Source organism: Melitaea cinxia, chromosome 19 (assembly GCF_905220565.1).
Source record: "Melitaea cinxia chromosome 19, ilMelCinx1.1, whole genome shotgun sequence".
NCBI lineage: Eukaryota > Metazoa > Arthropoda > Insecta > Lepidoptera > Nymphalidae > Melitaea > Melitaea cinxia.
In genome coordinates this window covers 15363368-15376563 of record NC_059412.1, presented here as the reverse complement: position 1 = coordinate 15376563, position 13196 = coordinate 15363368, and the positions used below count along the sequence as shown (strand labels likewise).

General features: G+C 39.6%; 1 protein-coding gene across 1 annotated transcript; it reads left to right on the top strand.

Annotated features, from left to right (window-relative positions):
* The first annotated feature begins 417 nt into the window (after positions 1 to 417).
* LOC123662814 (prolyl 3-hydroxylase sudestada1) lies at positions 418 to 11429 on the top strand. The gene is made up of 9 exons (XM_045597609.1): positions 418 to 643; positions 795 to 961; positions 1078 to 1365; positions 7771 to 7959; positions 9059 to 9244; positions 9543 to 9683; positions 9885 to 10038; positions 10109 to 10332; positions 11134 to 11429. The coding sequence occupies exons 1-9, from the start codon at positions 418 to 420 to the stop codon at positions 11407 to 11409; spliced, it is 1851 nt and encodes a 616-aa protein (XP_045453565.1). The 3' UTR covers positions 11410 to 11429.
* Positions 11430 to 13196: the final 1767 nt, after the last annotated feature.

Sequence of the window (13196 nt, the reverse complement as noted above, 5' to 3'; positions counted from 1 at the left end):
TAACTCCTCCGCCAATTAGAAAACCATATAATATGTATGTCCAACAATTTTTTGTTATACGGAGCATTTGGCGCCCCTTTGTGAGTAGCGCCTTGGGTATGGGTGCCCCCTTGTCGACTACTTGCTACGCCACTGCGTAAGTATAACTTATTCTAGGTAAGATGTGTATGTATTTGAAACATTTATTATTCGTATGATATTGATGTACTTATTGGATTTTTGAAGTTTTGAAATAGACTGATTAGTTTTTATTTAGTAAAAACAAAACGTAAAAACGAATTATTAGTGTAGTAAAAACTTTTTACTGGCAATTTTGTTTCTAACGTCAACTTCGTAAATTTTGAGGTTAGGCGTCGCATCGTTTTGGTTTGATATTGTTTTTCCTGTGTATTATGTAGTGTAGGTAGATATTGCAAAATGAGTTCACCAAGTAAAGAAACAGAAGAGCCCTCTTCGGGCAATGAGGAAGTGGCAAGTGCCGCAGGAGGCAGCGGTGACTCAAACGCAGACAAACGACCGCCCGCTAAGCGGCAAATTTCCACAGCAGTTATTGAAATATCAGACACTGATAGCGACGATTCCGACGTTTGTGCTGTTATTTCCTACCAGGCGTCTGCTGATGAAGTTAAGAGAATTAGACGAGGTCAATACAGTTTTTATTGTTACTTAGCACCGAAGTTTCCAGTTTGCGCGGGAATGTTGCTCACTTTAAATTAGCTAAAACTTAAATAGACTTTATGGTAGAGTAGATTAATTGTGATTCATAAAAATAATTGATAGTTGTCATTTTACAGATTATTCCTCGTCGTCATCATCATCTGACTATAGCTCAGATTCAGATTCTCCATGGGAGGATGACTCGGTAGTTATAAAAGATAAAATTTCCGAAAAGGTAGTTAAAACACAACTGAATCCTAGAGCTAATAGAATGGATGATCCTAAACTGAACCCTGCCTTAAAGGTAAACACTTAAGATATATATTTTTTATAATAATCAATTAAATAAATTTGTTTTTACTGAGTTTTTTATTTTATTTTATTAAACATTATTTGACTGAGTTTGTTTTATTTTTACAGTCACAAGATGTTATAGACAAAGTAAAATCGTATTGGGAAGAGGAGAAAGATTATACAAGTAAAGAAGTTACACTAACATGCGACCCCTTCCGCTTGTGCCGGCTACAGGGGCTTCTGGAGAACCCAGATATCATAAATAATATTGTTGACGACATGAACACACTGGATTGGTCGAGGAAAAAAATGGATCTTTATGAATTCCATCAAACAACAGATTTAGCTAATTTAACATGGCAGCGTAGCATAAGAGGAATTTATGACATGTTGAAGACTGAAATTATGACTTGGGTAGGCTGTTTATTGTACTTGTCATATTATGTTACACACTTAGGTGTTTCGACACGACTAAACAATATTGCACAAGCATGGAGTCAAGCTTAATAAATTAGGCCAACACCATGCATTTAACTTCAATATATATTTCAGGGATATTCCGGTATGGGTTATTTACCTTTATAAAACGGTACTTATCGAATCAAAATAACGGTAAGAGAATCATTCGGTAACCGAATCATATCGGTAATACAGTATCGAAATAAACCGGTAGTAGGCATAACGTTCGCGTCGTAAGTTTAAGCGGGCAATTCCCGTTCTTGTAGCTGCGCTGCGCTAGCTCGGATTGCGGTCCGAACGTAAACCATATCTCTATCTCATTCGCTCCCGTGTGTTGCGTGATTTTACTTAAAACTTATTTATTTGTGATAGACGACAGGCCCCGGGCGTGACGCACAGTGGGCTGAAATTCACGTTTCATAGACATTCAAATTTATTTTTTCAAGTGACGCTTTTTTTGCTTGAATGCGATTGATAATAACTTCTATATGCCTTATATAATGAACTTTCAGGTTTATAATCGTAAACAGCGCACTTAGAATTTTTTTAAAAAAAATTTGTATGGACTCGACATAATAAATGATGATATCTCCATAATCGCACAATTGCGCCTAATATCCTCTTAGGTTATTAAAATATAAATTATTTTTGATTTTTTGACATACTTCATGCTGCGGTCAAGCGTGCGTTTTTTTTTTTTAAATCTTTAAAAAATTTACCAATTTTGTTTTCTTTATTTTTTGGTTTTTAACTAATATCAAGATTTACATGGGTGTATATATACTTTACATTTACTCAAATTAGTAGTGTGCTATATTAGAAAGTGAAATTCATTAAAATCCATAAAAAGATTTAATTATTACAATAAAAATATAATATGATAAAATTAAATAAGGCTATGAATATATTATTTTTATTATTGCCTTTTCTGTATCACTATCTTCAGAGCCGAACTCAAAGTTAGAGTTTATTTCAGCAATATCCCTAAACTGGAATTCAGGTGTTTGAAAATTCAGCAGATCCAATGTTTCAGCAAACACATTTTTCTTTTTCTTTGCATTCATTCGTTGGGTCTTACTGCTGAAATATGTGTATCGCACGAATTATCATCATTTCAGCCTAATACAGTCCACAGCTAAACATAGGCCTCCTAATTGCCTAATGGCTTCTAAGAACAGTGAGGTCATTGTTTACGAAGACAGGGGGGAGGATCTTGGTTACTTAAGACCGAAATCCAAAACACCTTCATCCCCTGCATTGCCGACTGTCAGCGAACCCGCACCTAGTGGCTCGGAGCGCCTACAACAAAAGATCGAGAACCAGAAGGTTGAACAACGCAAAGCAAGGGCCGCACCTGAGTCTAAGCCGAGCTCGATGTCATTGGCGACCTTTATCCAGGCAACCATCTCCCCGAAACAAGGTAAGCTCCCGCATCACCCCTCTCCCAAAAAGGCTGGACAGGGAGAGCGACTATCGGGGACGCTGAGCGGGTTCACCAAAGACGACAGTCCGAGGCACCCGGAGGCGTCACTCGCCGCTCGAACTAGGGCCGATATGGGACAAGTAGAACCACCAAGACTTCGACCTGCGTCCACACCGTTTCAACATGCAGAGAACGCCCTAATCGAGTTCCTGGCCATAATAAAGGCAAACCGCGAGGTAAGCCTGGCCACCTGCAAAAAGATCATGCAGGCCTACCAGTACGATCACCAAAGGCTACTGGAGGTGGAACTCGAGGAAGCCGAAGCAGCCATATACAACAGCAAAACCCGACAAATACTCAAGGGCAAGATGTCGGGTAGGTATATGGCTGCATATAACACCACAGCAGGTTTTGTGAGCGCGGTCGAGTCTGAGGGGAGTGACGAGGAGTCTCAAACCTTCGACACACCTGAAGGGGACCCGGTGGTGGTAGTGGCCAGATGCACGAAAGTAATGCTGGGCGACCGGATGCTGCGGATGGCGAAAACCATCTCGGGCGACCGGGAAGCCGGTTTACCGTCCGTGACCTGGGGGCTACCATCGCTGGAGTGGATAAACGGTGTACCGGGATGCGGTAAGACAACTCGCATAGTCAGGGACTTCGATGAGGACACGGAGGTCGTGATTACGACCACAGTCGAGGCGGCCAAAGACCTAAAGGAAAAACTGGCGCACCGCTATGGCAACAAGGCCAAGCAAAAGGTGCGCACTATGGCATCCGTGCTGGTAAATGGTTTCCGTGAGGGCTCAAAAATCAAACGCCTAACGGTGGACGAAGCCCTCATGAACCATTTCGGAGCCATAGTAATGGCCGCCCGACTATCGGGAGCAGAGAAGGTAGTCCTCATTGGAGATATAAATCAGCTGCCGTACATCGACAGGGACAACCTGTTCGAAATGCGGTACCGCAGACCAAACCTGTTAACAACCATCTCATGTGAGTTGTCATGCACGCATCGTAACCCCAAAGACGTCGCCTTTGCCATCAGTGAGGTTTACAAGACCGTGTACAGCTCAAGCACAAAGATCCGATCTTTGCGAGTGGAGAGCCTCACGGGCGCGCGCATTCCTGTAGGAAGGGACCGGACCTTGTACCTGGTCTTTACGCAAGAGGAGAAGAGATTGCTGACTGACCAGGGATACGGGTCTGGTGAGGGATCGCGCGTCTTAACCATCCATGAGGCGCAGGGCCAGACCTATGAGGACGTCGTTGTCCTCCAGACGAAGACAAGGAGGCTCAAGATTCACGACAGCGTCTCGCACGCTGTAGTCGCGGTGACTAGGCATACCAACACCTGTGTCTATTACACCGACGACCGTGACGACGCAATTGGTCGCTTTGTGACGAAGGCAGCGGAAACTTCTGAAAAAGATATCCTCGAGCACAGCCTCAGGATGGCGATTCACCACAGGGATGCCGCCGTCATTGAGGGTGTGCTCGAAATGTTAAAATTGTAGCACACCTTACTTGTAGGAATAAATTGTATAAGGAAAAAACTTAGGAGTAAGAAAAAAAAAAAAAAAAAAAAAAAAAAAAAAAAAAAAAAAAAAAAAAAAAAAATTACTAATAATAACATAGGTTAAGTGTATATTGTAAGTAGGCCAAGTAGGCCATAAGTGTACATATACGTTAGCTAGACAATAAGTGTACATATATTATAGATAGCAAGTAAGTGTATATATAAACATAGATAATAATAATTATTATAATAGTGACAACAATAATTAAAGTAAGGCGCAATATAATTCTATGTCTTTTTGCATGTAAGATATCAATTAAGTTTAGCATAATTTTGGTCGGTGGACTCACGTCTGCATTAGGGATACTAAGATAGAATAATTAGGTCTCTTAGTGTAAGCTGCAGTAGTGTAACAAGTAAACGATCAGTAATAAAACTTAAAATCGGAATAACAAAAGCATGGGCACTTTAAGCCTGTGGACATAACTTTATTTAAAAAAAAAAAAAAAAAAAAAAACATAGGCCTCACAAGTTCACGCCAAAAATGGCGTGAACTCATGTGTTTTGCCCATAGTCACCACGCTGGGTAGGCGGATTGGTGACCGGCTGGCTTTGTCGCACCGAAGACGCTGCTGCCCGTCTTTGGCCTGTGTATTTCAAAGCCAAAACTTAGATGAATCTTCGGATCAGCAAATTGGATTCGGATCAGATGAATCTTCGGAAAGAAAATCTTCAGATCAGATCTTCATCTAGTTCAGTGATAGCCGCAAACTTTACATGAAATTCAAAAAATTGTCTTGCAGTGTTCCCATCGTTAGTTGTGCCATAACCTTATCTTAAGACATCGATTAATAGGTTAGTTCCGTTTTGAACTTGGCTTGGATAGGTTCCTTTCTTGCATCCACTGCGGCTTTCTCACTTTCTTTTCTAGCAGACCACTTCTTAATATCTAATTTATATGAAAAATACATTCGATCATGTTTATGCGCGCATATAGTGAAGAAAGTCCGAACTCCATCAAGTCATCTTCTGTAGATTTCTGATCCGAAGATTTTCTGTAATTTTGCAAGCCATAACTTCACGTTAATCCATCAATGTTTTGAAATTTAAAGAATATGCGCACATAACTACTGAACAGTATCTAGAATTATACAACTGGTATTACATGCCATCAACAGTGCACACGATACTGTTTCATGGAACCGAAATTATCACTTGTAACGCAATAGTATCTACCGATTGGGAATTTATCTGAAGAGACTTTAGAAGCGAGACTTTAGAGACAAAGACTTCAGAAAATTCAGAGAACATCACTCACGTAAGAAGAGCAGAATAAGTTCCAATGAAGATATTTTAATTTGCCTTCTTCTTTCGTCCGAATATGTGGATATTTCAGCAGTAAGACCCAACGAATGAATGCAATAAAAAGAAAAATGTGTTTGCTGAAACATTGGATCTGCTGAATTTTCAAACACCTGAATTCCAGTTTAGGGATATTGCTGAAATAAACTCTAACTTTGAGTTCGGCTCTGAAGATAGTGATACAGAAAAGGCAATAATAAAAATAATATATTCATAGCCTTATTTAATTTTATCATATTATATTTTTATTGTAATAATTAAATCTTTTTATGGATTTTAATGAATTTCACTTTCTAATATAGCACACTACTAATTTGAGTAAATGTAAAGTATATATACACCCATGTAAATCTTGATATTAGTTAAAAACCAAAAAATAAAGAAAACAAAATTGGTAAATTTTTTAAAGATTTTTTAAAAAAAAAACGCACGCTTGACCGCAGCATGAAGTATGTCAAAAAATCAAAAATAATTTATATTTTAATAACCTAAGAGGATATTAGGCGCAATTGTGCGATTATGGAGATATCATCATTTATTATGTCGAGTCCATACAAATTTTTTTTAAAAAAATTTTAAGTGCGCTGTTTACGATTATAAACCTGAAAGTTCATTATATAAGGCATATAGCAGTTATTCTCAATCGCATTCAAGCAAAAAAAGCGTCACTTGAAAAAATAAATTTGAATGTCTATGAAACGTGAATTTCAGCCCACTGTGTGACGCGAGCAAGTTTTCATCTCTTTTTCGCGTTAATGTTTATATTGCATATAACGAATAATTCAAAACAAAAAACTTAATTACTTTCATAGTTAAAGAAGCCAGTCTTATGAAAAACCAAGCATTATCAATAAAAGCAAAGGAACATTACAGATTCTTCATTTTAAACGATGGCTCACAGATTTTGTCACCCTCTGTTACTTCTCCGAATCATTTAAAACCGAAATACATAACGTTATATTTCGGTATTACAGTTTAATCGGTAACCGTTTTATTACGGTTTTGGAACCGAAATAAAACGGTAACCTTTTCAATCGGTATCCGATTCATACGGTAACCGTTTCAAACGGTTACCTTTATGAATCGGTTTGGCGAACCCTGATATATTTAACTGTTCAGTATATACTAACAATCAGATGCGCTTATCAACATTTGTCACTTTAAACATAATTATAACATTTAAGAACGTTACTTAACATTATGAAACTGTATTGCTGTGTAATTAAACAATAAACTTTAAAGTTTATCAGGCATCCAACTGTTGCTATCTAAGGTTCATATAGAGTATGCTCTAATTACTATTCAAGTAAAATAAAAATGTTAATATTTGTTTGAAGAACATAATAATAAGATAGGGACTATTAATATCTAATATATAAAATTCTCGTGTCGCGGTGTTTGTAGTTAAACTTCTCCGAAATGGCTTGACCGATTCTCATGAAATTTTGTGTGCATATTGGGTCGGTCTGAGAATCTAATAACATCTATTTTTCATCCCCCTAAATGTTAAGGGTAGTCCACCCCTAAATTTTGTGTTTTAATTTTTAGATAAATTATTTAGTCTTTATTTTATTATGATTTGGCGTTGAAAAATAGATACAACCCTAAATATTCACCCTTCTTCCACCAACCTCTATTTTTAGATAGCATTTAGCGGCAAGACAACGTTTGCCGAGTCAGCTAGTGTACTTATAATAAAAGAGTTATGTAATTATGAATTAGGTATTTTTAAATATCAAAGTATTATGCAATAATATCACAATATGTATATAATGTAAATATAACAATAATAATAAGAAACATTCTGCTCAAAATCTAGAGCAGCCACACTGGGGTCTCAGTCTTGTAGAAGATTACAGCTAAATAATACTGGTCTCGAGTAGTTTTAGTATTACTGTGGTGACAAACTTAAGCAAAGGTTTGGATATCAAAATAATGAGAAATATTCTGTTTACTTTCATCCTTATTAACATGCATTACATAATTTCCTTTTATTATCTTGTAATAAATAAGATAAACTAAAAAAATAATTAACTCGTATAATTGTAACTTCCAGGTATCCCAAGTAACAGGCCTAGAGCTGACGTCGGTGTCGGCCTCATGTTCGCTGTACGGGCCTGGGGACCACCTGCTAGTTCACGATGACCGGCTCGGCGACCGGCGCGTCGCTTTCATACTATACCTGGCGCCCTGGACGCCTCGTGCGCCTCCGCCTCCGCCTCTGTTGCATAATGGGGCCGGGGATGCTGGGGCCAAGGATGAACCTAAGGTTCCTTGTTTATTTGTTCTCTACTGCGGATATATAGCGGTGCTTAGTAGTGAGTTGAGTGTAGTTAGTAGTCAAGTAGTGCAGTTTGATAGCTAAATCTTTGAAAATTGTATTATAATCATGAAAAGAAATATTAAGGCGTCAAAATTTTACAACAGCAGTTGAAAACGGTTATTGTCTTTTATCTAAGCACTATAGATTCGTAGGTGTAATAATTTTATTTATTGAACGTCTCCAAGGAGGTATACTGTGCTTTACTCTCGCAAAATGAAAAATATGGAAAGTGAATAAATGAAAAATATGAAAAATACGGAAAAAATATGAAACTCTTAAACATCATGCAACAATACATTAATATGCTATAAAATACACATTAGACTATAAATTAAATATCATTTGAAGTCTTTTTTTTAATACTATTATAGTAAAGGAATTGATTAAAAAATATTTTGGTGGACGACAACATTTTGGATGATAGCAAAATAACGCGAAAACCACTAGACAAAATAAGGTAGAAATTTTTTTATGTCAGAAAACTTTTAACTAAGAAGCCTATTGAACATGACTGACAAATCCTTCAATTTTTACAAAAAATATTTTAAGTTGGGTACCATAATAAAATATGATGACGTGATGTTAATGAATCAAAACCATTTGTGATTATCTGAAAGAACCAAATCAAATAATGGAATTCGTAATCGTTGTATAGTCAATCATTAGTTTTTAAGCGAGCTACTAGAGGGCGCTGGTAAGTTGCAAATAAAACTTTTAAACGAATACTGAGTTCACATTTTTGGATTTTCAAAGTATTCAATTTTTTTTTCTTCTATCAACATACAATTATAACAGCATTACAGTTTAACTAATATGATGTTACAAGTAACAATATTTTTTAACTTTACTTAAAGGGAATTTTTAATTGCAATCAAAAGTAACATCTATGTTTTTCAACAGACTATAAAATAAATCTACATTTTTTTGTTTTGATATTTTAGTCAGCAGCCTTGTGACATATTTGAAGTCATAATGGAATGGTATATGACTTCTAGTATCCGCTTCTTGCCGATTCTCCAAGAGACCAGTTAACCTACAAGTGTCGTCCACTCAGGAGCTGTGCGGCGACGGCTGGCGGCCGCACATGGGCGGTGCGCTGGAGCTCTTCTCGTGCGACGAGGCGGGCCCGGCTCGCGTAGCGCTGCGGGCCTACCCCGCTAACAACACGCTCGCCTTCTTTGCCGTCGGCCCCAAATCCTTCCACCAAGTAGGCTGTGATATATTATTATTTTCTGTTGAACGTGCCCATCTTGATGGCCGTTTGAATATTTGTAACACCTTTATTTCCCAAAATTTAATCAGATTATATGTGTATTTAAAGATAATATTCTGAAAATTTATAAAATATGTATGAGAAAAATAAACTTGGCATTATTGGGGACGCCCCTTTCTCAAAAAAAAAAACTTGATAAGATTAAGAGTATTGGAAATAAATTTCGAATTGTCGCGACAGTAAAGCAATGTGGTGAAAGTAATGGATATGTGAGTGGCCCGAGCGTGAGCAGGTGGGCGAGGTGCTGTCGCTGGAGCTGCCGCGGCTGTCCATCAACGGCTGGTTCCACGGGCCGGCGCTGGCGCCCGCGCCCGCGCCCGCCGCGCCGCCGCGCGCGCTGCCGCCGCACCAGAGGCCGGTGAGTGCGCGGCTTGTCGCTGGCTACTGGTTGACTCATAGTGGAAGGGAAGGTTTTTGACAACAAGAGAACAAGAGCGGAGGATTTACAAATGATAAGCCAATAGGCTTACTACACAAATTGATTAACAAAAATTAATAGTGAGATAAAATTGACTGCAGTCACTCATCATCGACGTCATCAGCCTTATTATATGTGTTTGTTTTTGTGGTCCAGGTGCTGTTGAACCAGTGGGTGGAGAGCACGTACCTGTCGGCGCGGGTGCGCGCGCAGGTGCAGACGCAGATGGAGCGCGCCAGCGAGGTGTGCCTGCGGGACGTGCTGCAGCCGGCGCGCTGCCGGGCGCTGCTGGACGCGCTGGAGGCGCCAGGTGACGCGCGAGCCCGAGCGCTCACTGAGACCGCCGCGTAGACGAAGGCTGACGGGACTCTCGCCCGCAGACGTGGAGTGGGAGCGCTGCGGGCCGGCGCAGCAGCGGCGCTACTGGCGCGTGGCGGAGCGCTGGCTGGCGCGCGAGGCGGCGGACGAGCCGCACGCCGTGCGCGGCCTGGCGCGCCTGCTGGGCGCCGCGGCCTGGCTGCGCCTGCTGGCCGACTTCACCGACCTGCCGCTGGCCGCGCTGCGCCGCCTGGAGCTGCAGCGCTGGGCGCCCGGCGACTTCACCGTACGTGCCGCGCGCTGCCTCACATCGCTGAAGTGGGACGGAGCAGGAAATATCCTGCTCCAAATCTGGAGCAGCCCGACTAGGAAAGGGGACGGATAGTACCTCGATCTTACAGAAGATCACAGCTAAAATAATATTGCCTTCAAACAGTTTTACGTTTCGGTGGTCAGTAAGGTAACTAGAACTTCCGGGAAGATTGGGGGTAGAATCGGCAACGCGCTTGTGATTTCTCTAGTGTTGCAGGCGTCAATAGTGTACAGTAACAGCTTACCATCACAAGAGCCGAAAATTTGTTTGTCGACTTACTTGTATAAAAAGCTGTCATAATTTTTGATTATCATATTTGATTAAATTTATACGTAACTTACTATGTATTTTTTGCGTAATTTTTTTGCGACTGTTACAGAGACAGCAAATATATTTGTGTGTAGCATTGTCAGACGTTTGATTAAAGCTGGACAAAGTTAGATTATTTTGAATGCGAATATTGAATGCTTTTTTAATAAAAAAACCCAGACACCGTTTATTTTTACTGGGCGGCAAAATCTCTAAGTGTCTATTGTCTAGGTTTTGTTAAACTTCTTAATTTTGACAAGTCATCTCCCAATTAAAATTTAAGAGAATTTATTGTAAATGTTTAAAAAAAGGTCTCTGTAAAAACGCAGATTCCAGGTTAGGATGTCTGGCTTTTTTAACCCAATATCTAGCTAATCTGGCTAGTCTGTCCGGCTACTAGGTTCGACGATCTAGCAACCCTATCTGTGTGATTCTCCTCGTATATATTCGTTTCTCGTGTTCCAGTTACTGCCTCCGCGCGAACACTACCAACAAGCGCGGCTAGAAGCTGTGCTATACCTGGGCGTGCCCACGCACCCACTGTGTGGCGGCCAGACTATCTACGTGGCGCCCGAGGGCGACCCAGAGGAGGGCGCCCTAGTCACCCTGCCCCCCATACACAATGCCCTCAACCTCGTGTACTGCGACACGGGCGCCGCTTCCTTCACCAAATACCTCAGCAAGCTCACGATGGCACCCGACGAACACTTCTACATCGCCACTTGTACGTACACCGAGTGACGCGGTCGTCCGGTAGTGTCGGGTGCGCTGGCTCGCTGGGTGCAGTGTCGTCTGTCTTAGGGATGTCGCGGAGGCTGTCTGGAGCGAAGTCGAAGACGAAGTTAAGTGCACTGGCTCAACTGGGTGCAGTGAGTCGGAACCGGAGACGGAGTCAGAGGCGGTAAATGAGTAGTTCAGGAGTCGTAGATTACATCAGTGCCACTAAAAACTTCCGTATTCCATTTATTTTCTTTTACAATAAGATATCATTTCTGATAGGAATACGTTTTACTCTAGTGTACTCATTCAGTTAACTTTTTATTTTGAGAAATTTGTCAAGGACGTATTTTTCGTATCCAACCGCCGATTCATAAGTTGTGTCAGTAAATTGTAAGTGCAATAATAGTCGGAAGTTCGGACACATCGGAGTCCGTGACGAAGCTCCGTAACATCCACATTCTGTGTCGCAGTGAACCAAGTGATTCGTCGCATTTATGATGTCTAGTGTACCGCGTTTCTCGTTAATTCGCAAACAATCATAAGTATTGTTGAGTGTTGTGCGACTCGGTTGTGTGGCTGTTTCAATGATACAGAGTTTGTTTGCTGTGAAGCATTTGAAGATATGTCTTAACAAGAAGAAAATACTGAAGAATAGAAAACGTTGAACCTTAGTATTATTTGAATATTAAGTGCCTGTGGACAGAACTGGTGTAACCCGAATATAACATGTTTGTTTAATTTATGGGTTAACTTGAAGAACACATAAATACGAAAATCTTGAGATGTTTCTGATATGCTTTGAATGTGTTTGTCCATTAGTTAGTTTTTAAAATGGCAATGTTTTAATTTTTTTATACAAACACTAATTTTAAACTCCTGCATACACTAATACTTTCTCTTCTTCTATATAGACTATGAACATTTTACTTGTGAGATTTCTTTCAAACTGTCAATTCCAAACTTGAGTCAAATCATTACAAGGCTTTGGTGTGATATATACAGGGTCACATTTTTTAAACAAGTCAAAAAATGAAAAGAGTCCTTTTGCTTTAATTATTATGACACTAGTGTAGCAAATGCTTCTAAAACCCAAATATTCTGAGCTACTTACACAATTTGGTTTTAGTTATATGATCTTTTCAATGATATAGTATGTGGAATCAGAGTTTTACACGACACATCTGCTGATTTGCTTTAAATGTCTAATGTGTCTGTAAAAACTCAAGCAAATTTCACTTGGTTTCTTTGACCTGTTCTTGTGGTTTTTTTTACAAGATGTGAAAAAAAAACGGTTTATCATTTATCATTAATATTATTCTTTGACTGTCAAGTAATCCCTTGTTGTTGCAACTGCTTTCAGAGTTAGCAATATTGTGCAATAGTTGTTATGAAGCGATAAACACTAGTTTAATAGTCGTAATATGGAAACAGAGCTATTTTTGTATGCACAAGCAAGTATTAGTAATGATATAGGATAGTCTCATACATAATAGTACACATGTAGCTGGAAAGTTGATATTATTAAAAAATTTTTTTTTTTTCAATAAATGTAAAGACCACCAAAGCTGAAAAGGGGCCATCCATAAATTACGTCAAACGAATTTCATGATTTTTAGATCTCTCCACCGTCCTCGTCAGCGATGGTCACATTTATGAGACTTTCCCAATCTTCATTCCAACCACATATTTTTATTTATTCATGTTAGTGATGTCACAATGTCAGACCCCTCCCAATCTTTTGTCATCCAATGTCATACTTCGTCGACCTCGTACCTCCCCTTAACGTGTGACGTAATTTATGGATAGCC

Coding starts and splice junctions, on each gene's coding strand:
- LOC123662814 (XM_045597609.1), top strand. CDS start 418: ATGAGTTCACCAAGTAAAGAAACAGAAGAGCCCTCTTCGGGCAATGAG. Junction 644..794: donor AGTTAAGAGAATTAGACGAG/GTCAATACAGTT, acceptor GTCATTTTACAG/ATTATTCCTCGTCGTCATCA. Junction 9,245..9,542: donor GCCCCAAATCCTTCCACCAA/GTAGGCTGTGAT, acceptor GAGCGTGAGCAG/GTGGGCGAGGTGCTGTCGCT.